The following is a 15,389-nucleotide window of genomic DNA, read 5'->3' as shown; positions in this document are numbered from 1 at the left end:
AAATTGGAGGATAAACTTTTTTTGCTAGTGCTACAGTTACACATTTCTGCAGTACTCTTAATACCTGATAAAGATCATAGAACAGCAGGGTTTGACTGCTGTTCGATAAGGCTCATGCTGATTACTGTTGTCATATGTTATTTTATAATATTAGTTTACATCTTCACATGGGTTATTCATTGAAATATAGGACTTCCTGTGAATTTTCTACATCAGAACAAGCATCATATTCAAATGCAACACAAGATAGTGCTTCAATTAGTAGTGTTTTGGTTCAAGAAATGTTCTAGATAGTCTAAAATAAAGTAATTACCACCGATACCCATCTGTGTTTTCAATCTAAAACACACTCGAAAAATATTTAAAATGTGGAAATTTAAACCCAGCTATTTCAATAACCATTGGATGGAGCACAGTTCCCAAGATGGGCCTCTTAATTCCCTGTCCAGTCTGCTTATTTGTGGATACTCTTGCTTTTATGATATACACCAGCTATACAAAATTCTTAGCAGTTGAATTCTTGAAAATGTCAATGTCTTTCTACACAAGCCAAAAATTACTTAGAATCCCTACTGTATCACATGTACATCTCCATTCATTCATAACATAACTGGGTAACACTTCGCTGTTTGATCCTGAAGAAGTCCCGAATTGCTGCTGAAGGCATCATGACTTAGCCTTATTTTTCAGCTCAGAACAGTAAAACTCGTGCCTCCTGTGGTTTAACAAGTCTGCAGTTCAGTTTCTTGTGACTGCTTTGTTTTACACGTAGGTGTCTGGTTTTGCATGCTGATGACCGACTCCCTTCACTTGAGGAATCCCTTCAGGGAAATGAAGTCTAATCCTGTGCTTCATCAAGCAAACGCTTCTATGATAGACCCTAACTCGCTTCCACGAGAGCAGAAAGCCTTGTAAGGATTCATCTGCGTTACAGCTGCTACAAATTTTAAGGGTGAGATTTGTTAGGCTGTTGCAAATTATCCTGTTCTATGAGGGTAAGAAGCTGTAAGTGGCCCAGGTGTGCCACTGCTTAACAACCCCCCGTAGGCTGTAGCTCTTGTGAGGTCTGACTAGCTATGTATTCCAAAAAAAAGAAAAAAAAGAAGAATGTTTTACTGTAGAGCGCTCACCAGCAACCCTTTCAAGTACCCTGGATCACCCCAAAGAGTACAGGCAAGTATTCCCTTTATATGTAATTTCTATTGCATCTGAGCAAATACGAGAGCTTTAGTCTTTCTCCTTTGCCCTCTTACGCTGAAACAGGCATTACTTGGCGCTGTTATTGCACACAGAAGTCCTCAAGATGTTCCCTGCTCTTCCGGTAAATCGCAGCCGCGTTGTCCACAGCAAGTTAAATCTCTGACTCTCTACGCTCAGCTGTACCGCACTGGGAATTACGCCTGCCTGTCCTTCAGATCAGAGCCCTGCGCTCTGCTACGTGAAGAGGCTAAATGTTGCAGGCGGTAGCGGAAGGGAAATAGATTCTCAGCTCTCAATCTCCTGCTTTTCAAGCAAGGGAGCTAAGATTTTAAAGGTGGTCAGGATTCTTCTTCTGATCTCTCTTCTTTATTGCCCGTCTATAGAAGTGCATGAACTCTGTCTTTCATATGGCTTGGTCACCCCAAGATTGTAAGTAGATAGATGAGAAATCCCTTCTCGTATATGCAGTCAAATCTGATACACCTAGAAAAACAGGGCCTCCCTAAAGGTACTGCGGACTTCCCTAAAGCACTTGAATTCAAGTCAGGTTAGTTAAGAAGAAAGGAATCCTTAAAACCGATGCCCTTATGCAGGGTAGCTGTTCCTGTGCTCCCTGGTCCATGTGAATTACACCTCTTTATCTTCCGTGAATCATGAGGAACGATCCAAACATTGTGGCTCTCCCTAGACAGGAAACCTCACATTAAACTAACATTTGTAATAATATTTTCTCCTTCAACCAACATTAGGTAAGAGCTATCCTGCGCTCCCCTAAGAACTATAAGACTCAGGTAAGTACTTCTGATTAAAGTCAAATGTTAAATGGTTAAGCAAAACCAAAAGTCATAAAATTTGAAATCAGATCTGTCTGATTTTAGTTCAGGCATTACTTTGCTCTTAAAAAATAGTTACATTTTCCAAAAAGAGATTTCCCGCTTCTGCAAGAAATGTGTTTCTCTGAAATTTCGCATTAACTATGATCACCTAAAACAATTTTCAAAAGGGTTTTCTTCTAATGCATCTTTTCAATCATAACAATGTATTTCTTTGAATTTTGAAGTGTCAAATGGGAGTACTCAGAAGAAAAAGTGTATTTTATACTTGGTTAGGAAAAGATGTTTAGTTGCTTATATTAAATTACTGTGCCCAAGCGTCGGTTCAACTGAATGAAAGCCAAGCTTTCATGGGATTGGCAGAAGAATAGCTGTAAACGACATAGACGCTGCAGGCCTCTGTGTGGGGATCTGAGTTCAGAACCAAAACAGAAATGTTTTTAGTAGTTACCTCACTAGTGGTGAGTTGCTCCATTGACAGAGCACCCAGACGGTATTGAGGTGACATTTCATCTCGGCACCACTGACAATCTGTTCACTCTTCTGTTTACCTCAGAATATCTTCTAAGTTATTAGCAGAAACATGTTAAGAGTTTCTTTTTCTTATTTTTAAAGAAATATGTCTCTTCCTTTAGTCTAGTCTGTGTTCCAGATTTTTTAGCTGAAGACTTTTATGTATCACTTCAGCCTTTTTTTTTTTTCTTTTTTTTTTTTTTTTTAATGTAACCACAGAGGCTGTGGAAGGCTTTACGCCGTAACTGCAGCCAACAACCACAGTTCAGGTAACAGCAAGGCTACATTTAATAGCATGCATCTCTTCTGTACTGCCACTACCATTGCCTGCACTGAAGCAGGTCTGCAAGAAAAAAGACCTTCATCACTTCCATCTAAAGAGCCCTCTCCTTTCTAGTCCAGCTGTCACTGTGGGCAGCGCTATCCTATTACCAGACTAATTCTTCTACATAATTTTTTACCTCATTTCAAATCTTTTTCCAAAAATGGTACTGTTTCTCTAAATATTTTTATTTGTTCATAAATTAACTTCAACTTTGGACATGACTATATTAAGAAGGGAGTTGCTTCAGTTCTCTGTCAGAACCTCTTTGGAACAAAGCCAGCCTTGTTATATATCCCTTGTCATATCCCCCTTAGCCATTACAGTGACAATTAAAAACCTTTGCATGAAATACATTGGGATGTATTTCCAAATTGTATCGTACACAATGCAGCTGCAGAGTATTGAGAAGTGCATTCTACCTTTTGTCATTCTGTAAACCTCTGAAGACCTTTAAAGCTTGTCTAAGAGTTAATTCTTGGTACTTCCAGTGGAGTTCACTGGGGTTTCTCAGTGAAAGTATGCCTTAGCCCCCCTGCACTACCATCTGTCAGCACCAGGAGTAGTGCCAGATATTCAAATAACGCTAAATTATAGCTATGAACACCTACCAACCTTAATAAGGAGGGTTTTTTTCCTATGCCTGGGAAAGACATTCATGCCATTTACCGTCTAAATTCAGTGTAAATAAACATTATACCACTTACTGAGATCACAGTGGGATTAAATGCTGCATTCAATCTGCATAAATGCAGAAACCCTTATTCTTGAGTTAGAGATGCGAGTGGCATCGATATGAGAGGTAGTAAAATGTGCTACATCAAGACCAGTCCCCTAATAATGTCACTGGGTCAAACCTCTGCATGTGATACGAATGCAGACAGCTGTGCGGTGCTCTGTAAAATATTCTAGGATTCAGCCCTCGACGACATAGGGTCAAACTTGAATTTAGGAAGGACCAACCTCTTGTCAAATACATGTATTTTTAACTTAAATTTAAGGAAATGGTTACCAGTGCATCCAGTCTCACTAACATATATGACAGACTAGAGATGTGACAGAAATTCGGTATTTAGGGGATGTGCAGACTTTACTGCCCTTTGTACTGTAAGACTGCAATTTTTTAACCCAAGACAGTAACTGTTCCGATAAAAATCTACAAACAACCCATTCAGCAAAAGTCCTTATATAAAAACTCTACAAATGGGAACTTTTTCAGACTAGGATCTCCAGCTACTTTTGCAAGATCAATAAACGCTAACAACTTTCACCAAGAGATAAGATTCTCTTCTCTGAGCTCTCTGAAAGCATGATCTTAAGTCATTTTACCGAGTCACTACCAGTTCCCTTAGACAGCGAACTTTGCCAGTTAAATATATTGTACGTGTTGTTCATAGATCACAGAACACCCCAGGTTGGAGGGGACCTCAAAAGATCATCTGGCCGACCTTTTGTGGAAAAGGGAGTCTAGACGAGAGCATCTAGCACCCTGTCCAGCTGCATCTGGAAAACCTTAAGTGACAGGGACTCCACCACATCCCTGGGGAGGTTCTTCCAGCGATTGATTGTTCTTACTGTCAAAAATTTCTTTCTTATGTCAAGATGAAAAACTTTCCCTGTGCTCCTGGTGTGTATTAGCTTCAAAATAATTAAAAATTGTTTTATTTATGCTAGAGCATTTATACCGATTTCAACTTTGTGACAAGTCCATTCTCAACCCATTTAATTTTGTCCCAATATAGTAGACCATAAAAGCCTTTCCCTCCTTACCCTGGGACTCTTAAAAACAAACAAACAAACAAACAAACAAACAAACAAATAAATGTTATTTGCAATCTTCTAAGCCTGATCAGGTTAATTTAACTCTATGATGTCCTTCCCATGTAGGTTAATTTAACTCTATGATGTCCTTCCCATGTTCTTGAGGCGTCTGGCCAGTTCAGAAACACTTCTGTCAAATGCTTTGTATAGCAGCATGTAATAAACTTAGGGTACTGAATGTATCATGTGTTTGGGGAAGTGTAAAGCCGCAGTACGTATGACTACAGTCATAAAGACTACAACGGATTTTTTTGTGCAAGAAAAAAACTATGATAATTTGCTCAGAAGGTTATATGCTGCACTTGGCTCCTACAACTTAAGTGTCAAAAAAGCCATTAACTGAACTGTTGTTATCATCAGGTATTCCTGGATATCTAGGAAGGTGAAAACGTGTTTGAATTTCTGAATGATCTTCTCTGGCCTTCTGAAGAGAATACATAAATAAACACATCAACAGCTACAAAGAGCAGGTTCCGGTAATATGTATAGATCTGAAAGTTAATTCAGGAATTGAGCAGCATGCAGAGAAATGTATTTCCAACAAGAATACGAAAAAAACATAATAATTATCTTTCCTCTTCAAAGTTGATACATCATCAAAATTGAGTGAAATAACTGTCTCCTTGTAATTGGCAAAGGTCTTATATTTAGCTGGACAGATACAATATGACCAGTTACTCATCATTATTAGTTTTCTGTCCAGTAGCTTTGCGTTTGGTATGAAACACTAATTTCGGTGTCTTCTCAATTGTACAGATTGTCAAAACTATGTTTATTAGAAAATTATAATTTCTCCTCCAATTAATTCTCCTAAATACATAGTGTGAATACAGTTAAATCTGTTTCTGGTTTGCTTCAACCAAAAATAAGCCTCTTCCACAATTTCTTCTACATTTTTCTTTCACAGCACGCACATAAGGTATCTCAAACTAGTTTTGTTCTACCTGATGCAGGAAAATATCACAGTACCTCTGCTGCTGCTGTACAGTGACAACTGTTTGGTAAGTGCTTATCTTTTGTATAAAGGACACTATATAACAGGTGTTCAGCCATAATGTATTTATTATGCTGTTGAACTCTATATATAGTGTCAATAATGTACAGTGATTAAGTTATTAAAGAGTAATAGTGAAGCTCGTGTAGATACTAGGGGAACTTGCCTTTGAAGCATACAGTTCTTATAATTTCCTTACAACCAACCTTACCCATGTTCTCATTTTCAAAAGAAGGTGTCCTGGTTTCAGCTGGGATAGAGTTAATTTTCTTCCTAGTAGCTGGCATAGTGCTGTGTTTTGGATTTAGGATGGGAATACTGTTGATAACACACTGATGCTTTAGTCGCTAAGTAGCGCTTACACTAAGTCAAGGACTTTTCAGCTTCTCACGCTCTACCGACTGAGAAGGCTGGGGGTGCACAAGAAGCTGGGAGGGGGCACAGCCGGGACAGTGGACCCAAAGTGGCCAAAGGGCTATTCCGTACCATATGATATCATGCTCAGTATAGAAACGAGAGGAAAGCTGGCCAGGGGGCCACTGCTCGGGAACTGGCTGGGCATCGGTCGGTGGGTGGTGAGCAATTGCATTCTCCATCACTTATTTTGTATATTCTTTTATCATTGTTATCACTATTATGATTTTCCCTTCCTTTTCTGTCCTGTTAAACTGTCTTTATCTCAACCAACAAATCTGACTTCCCGCCCCCGCTTCTCTCCCCCATCCCACTGTGGGGGGGAGTGAGCGAATGGCTGTGTGGTGTTTAGCTGCCTGCTGGGTTAAACCATTGTAACAGTTTCTTGTTTCACTTTATTTCAAAAATGGGACTTCTGCTTTTCCAAGGCTGTAAGGTAGAACTTATTTCCAAAGGCAGTGCCAGGTATTAGCTGCAGCTGATACGCAGGCATTCCTTTGATTGTAAAACCCCTGCAGCACGGAGACACCTTAGGGGCACTCTGAAGACAATCAAGATTTGTTTAATGGCAAATGTGATTATTTTTCTGCTTCTTCAATACCTCGGGGATCTGAAGTTGGAGTAATTAGTCAGCTTCGCTAAGGGCATTTGTGTTTGTATCTCTGAAATGAATTACAGGAATTTTTTTTTCTTTCTTTCTCAGCTGAAGGTGAGATACTGCACCAAACAACAAATACAATGTGGCAAATGTTGATACATAGCAACATCGGTGCCGGTCCAAAATTTACACCATATGCAGAAACAGTACAATTTCATATTCCTCGAGCTAATGGAGAAACTCCTCTATCTGAAAGCAAGCCATACGCTAGCTTTTTGGACACCCAGCATGCTCATTAGAGACCTGTGATATCCACTTCTCAATCTGCACTCCACCTACACCCAACAGCAAGACCAGCGTGCTTTTACTTGCTACTTCAGTGTTTATACTTTTTGGTGTGTTAGCTGTTGCTTCTTACAGTGCTGAATCCGTAATGCTAGGCCCTGTTGTGGTAGTGGAAAATGTATTTATTTCTGTGATTGTGTTAAGTGGTATACAAAGAGGTGTTGCTTCTGAGAGCTCTTTTAGTCACAGATCCTTAAAAAACAAACCGGAAAGCTGTTAGTTTTAAACCTTTTTAAATAACAGTATTTCATCAAGTACCAAATGAGCCTCTGTTCAAAGGGGATATACGTGTTTTCATTCCAGAAAAACTCCGGTTAGTAAAGAGCACGTACACCACTGTGGAAGGTGCCATAGATCAACTTCATGGCTTTCTCGAGCAAAGGGAGGCAGCTGAGTACTAAAGGCCAGAGATCCAAAGTATTAACTATTTGCACTATGAGATTTTACTACTATGTAGCATTCCCCGATACTAAAGTTCTTTTCTTTGTGCTTTTCCATTCATCTTTGTTAAATGTAGTGATTGTAACAAAATACATATGACTTTCTTTTGATTATAAGCTCTAAAAATTATTATTTCTCTCCACAATGTCCCCAGCTTGTTCTTAACTCCTGTAACCACCAAGAAGGCTGGAAGCAGGATACGCGTTACACTTTTTGCCTTCTAATTTGTATCTTTTTTTCCATTTGCCCAATTATTTTAAGGTAACTTGTAGATACATCATATCTTTCAGATTTCTGCCCCTTCATCAATATTGGATGAAACTGCCCAATGTCCTTAAAAGATACTTGGGGCACCTAGAGTTACTTGAAGAAACAAGACTGGAAGTGCTCACATTTTTTCAGTATGATTTCGATTACAGCTGTTCTTCATCACTACAGCATGGTTCATCTTGAAAAGAGGATAGAGAGACCTAAAGAATTCAAAGGGAGTCATTAGTGTACTATAAATGGCAGTGGCAAAATTTGCCAGCTAATGGTAGCAATATGTATGTGGAAAGGAGAACGTACACGAAGTAATGTTCTACTTGAGGCACAGGAAATCAGGCTTGTGGTTTCCTATGAGTTTCTAAGGCTTTCTTTGAGAGCATCTCTAAGAATGACATATCCTCTGATAAAAAGGCCCTGGGCCAAAAGACCGAAGAACAGAGCTACTTCGTAAAATTCTGACGTTTGCTGACTGTTATTTTCTCCTTTAATACAGTTTTGCCACTGTCCTTTTCATTCATAGCGTGGGAGAGAGCCCTTTTACCTTTTTAGCCTCTAATCTTATTTCCAGGTTAAAGAGTACAGATTCTGCCTTAGTCAACTGACTGAGTTGGATGGAGTTATGCCAGGAAAAGACATGAGTAAGGTTTAAAATGCGTAGACTTAAAAATGAAGAACTATGCTTATTCATGTAAAACATCTAAATCCTCACGTAATTTGCAATATACTTTAAAGGGCTAAGGCAGATTTGTCTTTGTATATTACTGAGTACGAAATGCTGACAAGAAATTTACCTTCACCTGGTGGCCTCCTGCTTCTTTCTCTGGTTGTCTTCCTACAACATAATCCAGCCCACTGCAAGTGACAGTTTAATGTTGTTGCCTCTCAAGATTTTATTCCATCACTAACTTTGTTTTTAATGACAATAAAACACTTCAAAGTCCCATTTTCATTTACAAAATGTGTCTTTCTTAACTTTATTCTCAAATGTTAGGTAATATCCCATGTGCCTATCTCGCCCCAAAGCAAACCTGTGTAAAAAATTATCTAAGGGATGGAAGGCTCTTTATAATATCAACAAAAGAGGAAAGAGACATTAGTGTTGCCCATGAACTACTGAACTACTTACTGCAATGATTCCTGGCTGCAATCTCTGTTTCAAAGCATCTAAAGTGCTTTGATGAGTCCCTCTGGTGAGTCTGCTCTTCCTTCACCTCAGAGGATCCTGTTATCGCCCCCCCCCCCCCCCCCCGTAACAGCCTGAATGCTTGTGCGCATAAAATCAGCTCTCAGGGGCTCGTGCGTGGCTTTGCTTCAGGCTGAGGGCTGCCTATTTCCTACAGCGATAAGGCACCCGTGAGGTGGCGTGGGAAGTGTCTGACAGCTGTCCAGCCTGACGCCAGCTACGAGTCGTTTCTGGGGCGGGAGAGAGGGTCCAGCAGCGCACCTGCGGCGGCCAGAAGGGACGAAAGGGCAAGCACGGCCGAGGCGGCACCGGCTAGGCCCAGCTGCAAGATGGCGGCCCTCCAGCCCCGCCCTACCTCCGCCTGTCCCGGCCAAGATGGCGCCGGGGCCCCTCCCCTCGCCTAACGGCCTCTCCGCACGCGGCAGGCCGGGCGCGCGCCCAACCGCCAGCCCGGCCCCCGCGCCTGCGCGCTCGGTCCCGCCGGCGCCGTGCGGTCGCAGGCCCTGACGTCAGCAGTGAGCGCCGCCGCCCGCCGCCGTCCGCGGGGGTGGGAGCGCCTGCGCAGTGGGGGCGCGCTCGGTGCGGGAGGCTCGGAGGGGCTGGCGATGGCTCCGGCGAGGCGCCGCTCAGGTACCGCCGGCGGCGGAAGGGGCCCGGGCGGGGCGCGGAGGCTCCGGCGGCGCCTGGGGTGGGGAAGGCGGCGGACGCGAGCCCGCGCTCAGGCCCGCATTGTTGGCCGGGGGCGGCGGGAGGAGGGGCGGGCGGCGGCGGCCTCGCCGCGGCGGGGGGTGGGGAGGCGCCTGCTTCCCGCCGGGCCGGGAGGAAGGGCCGGCGCCCGCCGCCTCCCCTTTTCCTCTCTCCCGTGCCATGTTTTCCGCTCCTCGGCGGCGCGGCCCGGCTACGCGGCGGGTATTGGAGGCTGCGCGCGCAAAAAAAAAAAAAAAAAAAAGGGGGGGGGGTTTAGCGGTGCTGAGGGGGGTTAAAGTCGGTTTTTAAAACAATCGTTGCGGGGAAGGAGCGGGCGGTTCCCCCGGCGGGCGCGGGGAGAGGGATGGGGGGGGGGGTAGGGAAGTCGGGGGTTGGTGAGCGGCCCTGCCGTGCTCGCGTGGTGAACTTGCCCTTGTTCGGGGAGAGGGAGACGGAGCGGTGGCTGAAAGCGTGCGCTCCGCCTCTGCCGGCAGCGCTTCCCGGCGGCGGCCCTGTGAAAGAAATAATGATAATAATAAAGAATAAAAATCCGTAGGGTCACCTTTTCCTTAGTCTTCGTTGGAAACGTGCATAAATGTTTGTGTTTAAATAGCGTTAGTCCCATTGTTAAGAAGGGGAGGGTGGAGATCGTGCCTTAGGAGAAGATAATAACTCGTCCTGCAACTTTTTGTGTTTCCCGCTTTTGATGCGCGTTGCCCACCAGGTTTAGGGGTGTAAAGATAATCTTTCAACACTTCTTTTTCTTTTTTTTTCTTTTTTTTTTTTTTTTTGACCTAGAATTAAAATAGCTTGATGGTATATGTTTCAAAGATTGTAGCTGCGCTTTATTTTAATAGATTGCAGTTATAGAAGATAGACACCCAGGAGATTTTGCCTTTCGCCATGGCTCAGTTTGGAGGACAGAAGAATCCCCCTTGGGCTACTCAGTTTACAGCCACTGCAGTATCTCAGCCAGGTCAGTTTACATATCACTTAATGTTTGAACCCTGACATCTAGTAGACTTGGAGATTCCGTAGTTGGGTATGCAGTTAAGAGTGGCACCATGCTAACTAAGTTATTTAAATTCTATTTAAATGGTTTAAGTTGAGAGTTTTTCACACAATAGAGACATTAAAGATGGTTGCCTAATGCTAGCTGTTGCGTTGGGTTTTTCTTTAAGGGGTGATAAGTAAAATCCCAGGTGAATTTTTATTGATTCTCTTGGTCAGTAAACAAGATATTAAGTTACTTGTGTCCAAAGATGTGCAAATCAAATTACCTTTCATCAAATTGCATTGCTCTAGATTAAATAATAACAGCACTAATAAGGCATTACAGATTTTTTTAAGTGCTGCCTGAATTTGATTTCCCGGGCAGCCTAAATCAATGTTTACAAAGTATTTTACCTTTACTAATATGTTGGACAGACTTCACGTAGTGACTAGGTCTCTGAAATTTGCTGCTTGGATGGGGAGGGGGTATTTTTTTTTTTTTTTTTTAATGCCAGGTTAGAACTCAAGGATCCCTGTAGCCAAAAGTATCACCCTGATAATGATAGAGGGTTTCCTTTGGTTTAGCTAAGAAGCCTTATTTAATCACAGGCTAGTGTATTTAAAAACCTAGCTGGCTAGATTTTCATGTTTCACATTGTTTTGTAGCATAAAAGGTTTTGAGGCAAGAATGTGAAGCTTGCTACGTGGTGAATCTTCGTGCTTCCATTTCTAGTTCTGCCTTTTTCTCTTCTTGAATACAAAGTGTTGCCTAAATACTGTAGTTTCATTGTCTGATGTGAAAAGGCTTCAGCAAAGCTGTGGTACTTTGAGGATTCAGGATGTCAATATGTGAGCACAGGCAGTAACCTTGTTGAAGAGATATCTTTCTAAAGAGCGGTATTTTTTTTGCAGTTGTTCTTTGCATCTTGCCCTAGTCTGATATGAGGTTGAGTGACATACCTCCTTCGTCAGTGGTTTTACGTCTGGGAGCTTAGCAAAAGTTGGGAATGCCTGCCATTCTTTGCAGGTGCATGTCGGGCGGGGGGGGTTGAAGAACAAATCTTTCTCCTGACTCAGTTTTCTTTCCTGAAATGACTCCTCCATCTCCAGTTTTTACTTTGGGCACTGGTTCAATCTGAGGGCATATCATCAGGGAACAGCCACTGCCCCCCTCGCCATGTGTTTCATGATACTCGGTCCCAGTGTGCCTTTTCCTTTTCCTCCATGCCCATTCAGTCCCACTCTCTGCCTAGACTGTTGCTGAACCTAACCAGCTGCCTACAAACAGTTTTGCGCTGTTTCTCTGAGTAGCTCACGCTTCCCTGATCCAAATGGCACTACTCTCTTGTAAGAAATTGCTTAACGGCTGGAAAGGGTCGACATTGTGAACGTGGGAGAGACAGACTTTGCTTTTGGTTCTTGTGTGTGACTGGGTGATACCTTGGAGTGATCAAAGGATGACAGCATCTGGGCTGGAGTATTCTTAATATGTTGGCTGATGTGACAGCTGGTGTATCAAAAATAGAGGTGGAAGACTGAGGGTCAGCTCCATGTCCTGTTTCAGAGGGAAAGCTGCATAAAACCTGCTGAAGGGGAGGAGCTGGCAGCCATCTTAGACCTTGCTGAGCTAGGACCAGAAGGGGGCCCTGGAGAAGAGGTGGATGGAGCAAGGGCACGAGAAGCACACACCAACTTATCCATTTTCCTGTTCCTATGACTGCCTTTGGTTAGCCTACTTCTGAGCCTCCTTAAATTAAATGAAGTGCAAAATTTAATTGGGATAGGACTAGTCAGCATCAGTCGCTGTGAGAGTTTTTTCACCTGCTCAATGAGGACAGTATCTCCAGGGATTTTTAGCTGCTCATCTGATCCAGCAGCACTTGACTCAAACGTGGCAGCCATTAAAGACTAACATTTGGTTGCACTTTTACCTTCTTCCTGTGTTAGTTCCACCTTCCTTCATACTCCTAGTGTCCCTCTTCACACTGTAGTATCTTCTCTCCAGTATTACTTGAAGGCATTTAGTTCCTTGTGTCCTTCTGTGCAGCCCTTTCCTGTTCCTACTGCAATACACAATCACCATGCCTGTGTCCTCGTTCTTCCCTGTCTGTACTACTGAATCCCGTCGCCGGGACTCTGCTGCCCAGCTCGTGTTTTAGTACCCATGTACATACTTGTTCCCCTGCTTTTTTTATTGGCAATTTTGATTTATAACGATTTATAATACAGAGCACAGGAAACTTCTTTTGAAAAGTATGCAGCGCTCTTTGGGCCTGCTGAGAGCTGAAGAACAGTATTTACCGTTGAACTGCAGCTAAGTAGTCACCTTTCATGCACCTTTCAGCATGAAGCTATGATTGTTCAGCTAGGTTGCGTGCCTGATGAAGAGAGATGCTGTCAGTGCTCAGGCATGCTGACTAGCATGTACTGCTTCTCATCTGTGGCTGCGCTCAAGAAGTTGTGCAGATTGGCTTACCCTTGTGAAGCTCAATGTTCATAAACTGATTTAAAAGAACTACTTTTACCAAAGTCTTACATATTTTCAGAGGATTGGCAAAAGGTGTTATATATATTTATGCGTGCCAGTGGCTTTTATCCAAGTGTCAGGTTCCTTCTCCAAAGCATCAAGGTGCTTGGGTATGGGGGAAAGAGATCTTGATTTTTGTAACACAAGCAACATGATATATAGCTTTTTCCCTAAGCTGTTGTCGAAAGTGGTGACAGTGTTATAAACCCAGTTTGATAATTGCAAAATGGTCATTTCAGGGGTGGGTTTTTGTTTTTTTGTATTGCTGACTTGGATGCTGTCTTGGCCATCCCTGGTGAAGAAGTAACTATATGAGTTAAGGAATTATTAAGGTGTGACACTCTAAGGTAGCTGTAGAATGACATGCTGTGTAATGAAGGGTTTCTGGGATCCCTTTGGGATAGCTTACTAATTACTGTCTGTGGTATTAGAAGAGAGGCGGGTAATTCCAGATGCCAGCAAAGATCTGTGTGTGAAGAGAGACTCCTACTTGTAACACAGTGAAATTGTTTCTCTACTCCTTGTCTCATGGTTTTGTGCATCATGTGACTAAAACTACAATAAAGTCCCTGCTGTGCTGGTTAAGCATTGTTAAAGCATAAATTAAATCACGCCTACTACAGAAAATTAAATTTTAAAAAATTAAAAATTATAAAGTTCCTAGATAGCACAGATTGCTTTTTACAAGTACTCTTTATACTTTTAACTTGCATAACAATGTGCAAGTTCCTGACACTCCTGCAAAGGAGAATCCCCTCCTATTCTCTCAGCTATTCATTTTTTACAGGTCTTTGGTTTTGTATCGCAGTGCTTGGCATATGCTGTTTTCAGGGTTATGGGTTCTGCTTGCATAGTGAAGCCTGTTTTTATAGAACTGTAGTCAAGGGGAAGTCCTAGCTATGCTGTGTTCTGGCTGATTGGTGTCGTCGTCGTTGCTATATCAAGACTTCATTGCATTAGAGTGAAGAACAGTGCACCTGATGAAGGCAAAAGTGCCTGACGCTCAGTATCTTGTAGTTGCTGGTGGCCCCTATGAGGTGACTAAAGAAAAGTGTAAGAACGGGAGAAGCATGTAGTGGATCTCAGAACCACTAAGAACTAGTAGCTGATGCACAATGTGCTGGCTTGCTGTAAACGGATGTCCTGTGATAAATATGCTGAGCCTAGTTTCTATTGTGTGCCTGTTAAAAGGAATTTTTCTGGAGTAGGTTTTATGGCATTTGTATTGCAAGTGTGTTAAACTTGAAGAAACTTAAAAGCCCAAGGACTCAAACTCACAATTTCTGACAACTGTGAAAAGTGTCCAAAGCCCTGGATAGGGTACTCCCTTACTGTAATCCTAATAAATCTACATCACTTATCAAGGAGATACATGTAGCTACATATTTTAAAATATGACCTTAAAGGGTCTCTGGAATTTAGAAGCAGCAAGAGGGACTACTAAATACTGTCTTTGTGTTTGCTACAGCAGAAATTTCCGTTACCTAGAAAGATGCTTGAGCTGCAGCCTAGGACTCCGATTTCTGTCTGAGCCCTTTGAGATGGACGTGCCATGCAGTATTTGGTGGGAATGGAAGTTGGTTAGACTGCATTTGAAGGCAGGCATCTTCATCACTGTACTTAATGGAGATAATTACAAATCCTAAGAAGCTATTGTTTGTCATTGCAGATGCTTGTTGCTAGTAGTGATAATATGGCAGTCAGATGTCAGTTCCACAGTCGGTCTTCGATTCATTGTCTCTTGTTTTTCTGTGTGATTTTTCCTTTTTTTTTTTTTTTTCTTTTAAACTAGTAATGCAAACACAGTCACCTGTCTAATCGGAGCCTGTTTGACCAAGATGAGTACATAGATGAAAGGTAGTCAAATTAAACTCCTGGAATACTTTGGGGCAAATCCGTAGGAACAAGATACAGCTTTGAAAAACCTGTTACTACAGGTGTTATCCTTTGAGGGGATCTCAGCAGTCTTTTGTCTTTCCCCTTTGTTAGTAAGTTGATCTGCAGTGTTGTAGATTGCATGATACCCAGTTAATATTAAATGCTCATAAAGTGACAGTAGAGGTGGCAAATAAATCTTTTTTTTTTTTTTTTTTTTTTTCTCCTTTCCCTCAGTGGACAAAATGGGATAAGAGTCTTAGGGTGTGCTGGGAATTGTTTGAGATAATTATGGATTATGCTGGAAGGGAAATTGTCATAGTGGAAACTGAAGATCTGGTTTTGGGAGCAAGCATGTTAATATTTTTGTGGGTAT

The 15,389-nt window shown here is 42.2% G+C and overlaps 1 protein-coding gene across 4 annotated transcripts in view; it reads left to right on the top strand.

Moving 5' to 3' along the window:
• The first annotated feature begins 9,405 nt into the window (after positions 1-9,405).
• CCAR1 (cell division cycle and apoptosis regulator 1) overlaps positions 9,406-15,389 on the top strand; it is a 29,570-nt gene continuing 23,586 nt past the window's right edge. For all 4 annotated transcript variants that reach the window (XM_087767735.1, XM_087767737.1, XM_087767736.1 and 1 more), the window contains exons 1-2: positions 9,406-9,561; positions 10,476-10,594. In XM_087767735.1, coding sequence (XP_087623861.1) covers positions 10,522-10,594 — 73 coding nt within the window. In that variant the 5' untranslated portion in view covers positions 9,406-9,561; positions 10,476-10,521. The remainder of the gene's footprint in view (positions 9,562-10,475; positions 10,595-15,389) is intronic.

Source organism: Nipponia nippon, unplaced genomic scaffold (genome assembly GCF_047370975.1).
Source record: "Nipponia nippon isolate SJK-2023a ecotype South Korea unplaced genomic scaffold, ASM4737097v1 scaffold_3, whole genome shotgun sequence".
NCBI classification, from domain to species: domain Eukaryota; kingdom Metazoa; phylum Chordata; class Aves; order Pelecaniformes; family Threskiornithidae; genus Nipponia; species Nipponia nippon.
The sequence above is the reverse complement of the archived record's forward strand: the minus strand, read 5'-3'. Positions and strand labels throughout refer to the sequence as shown.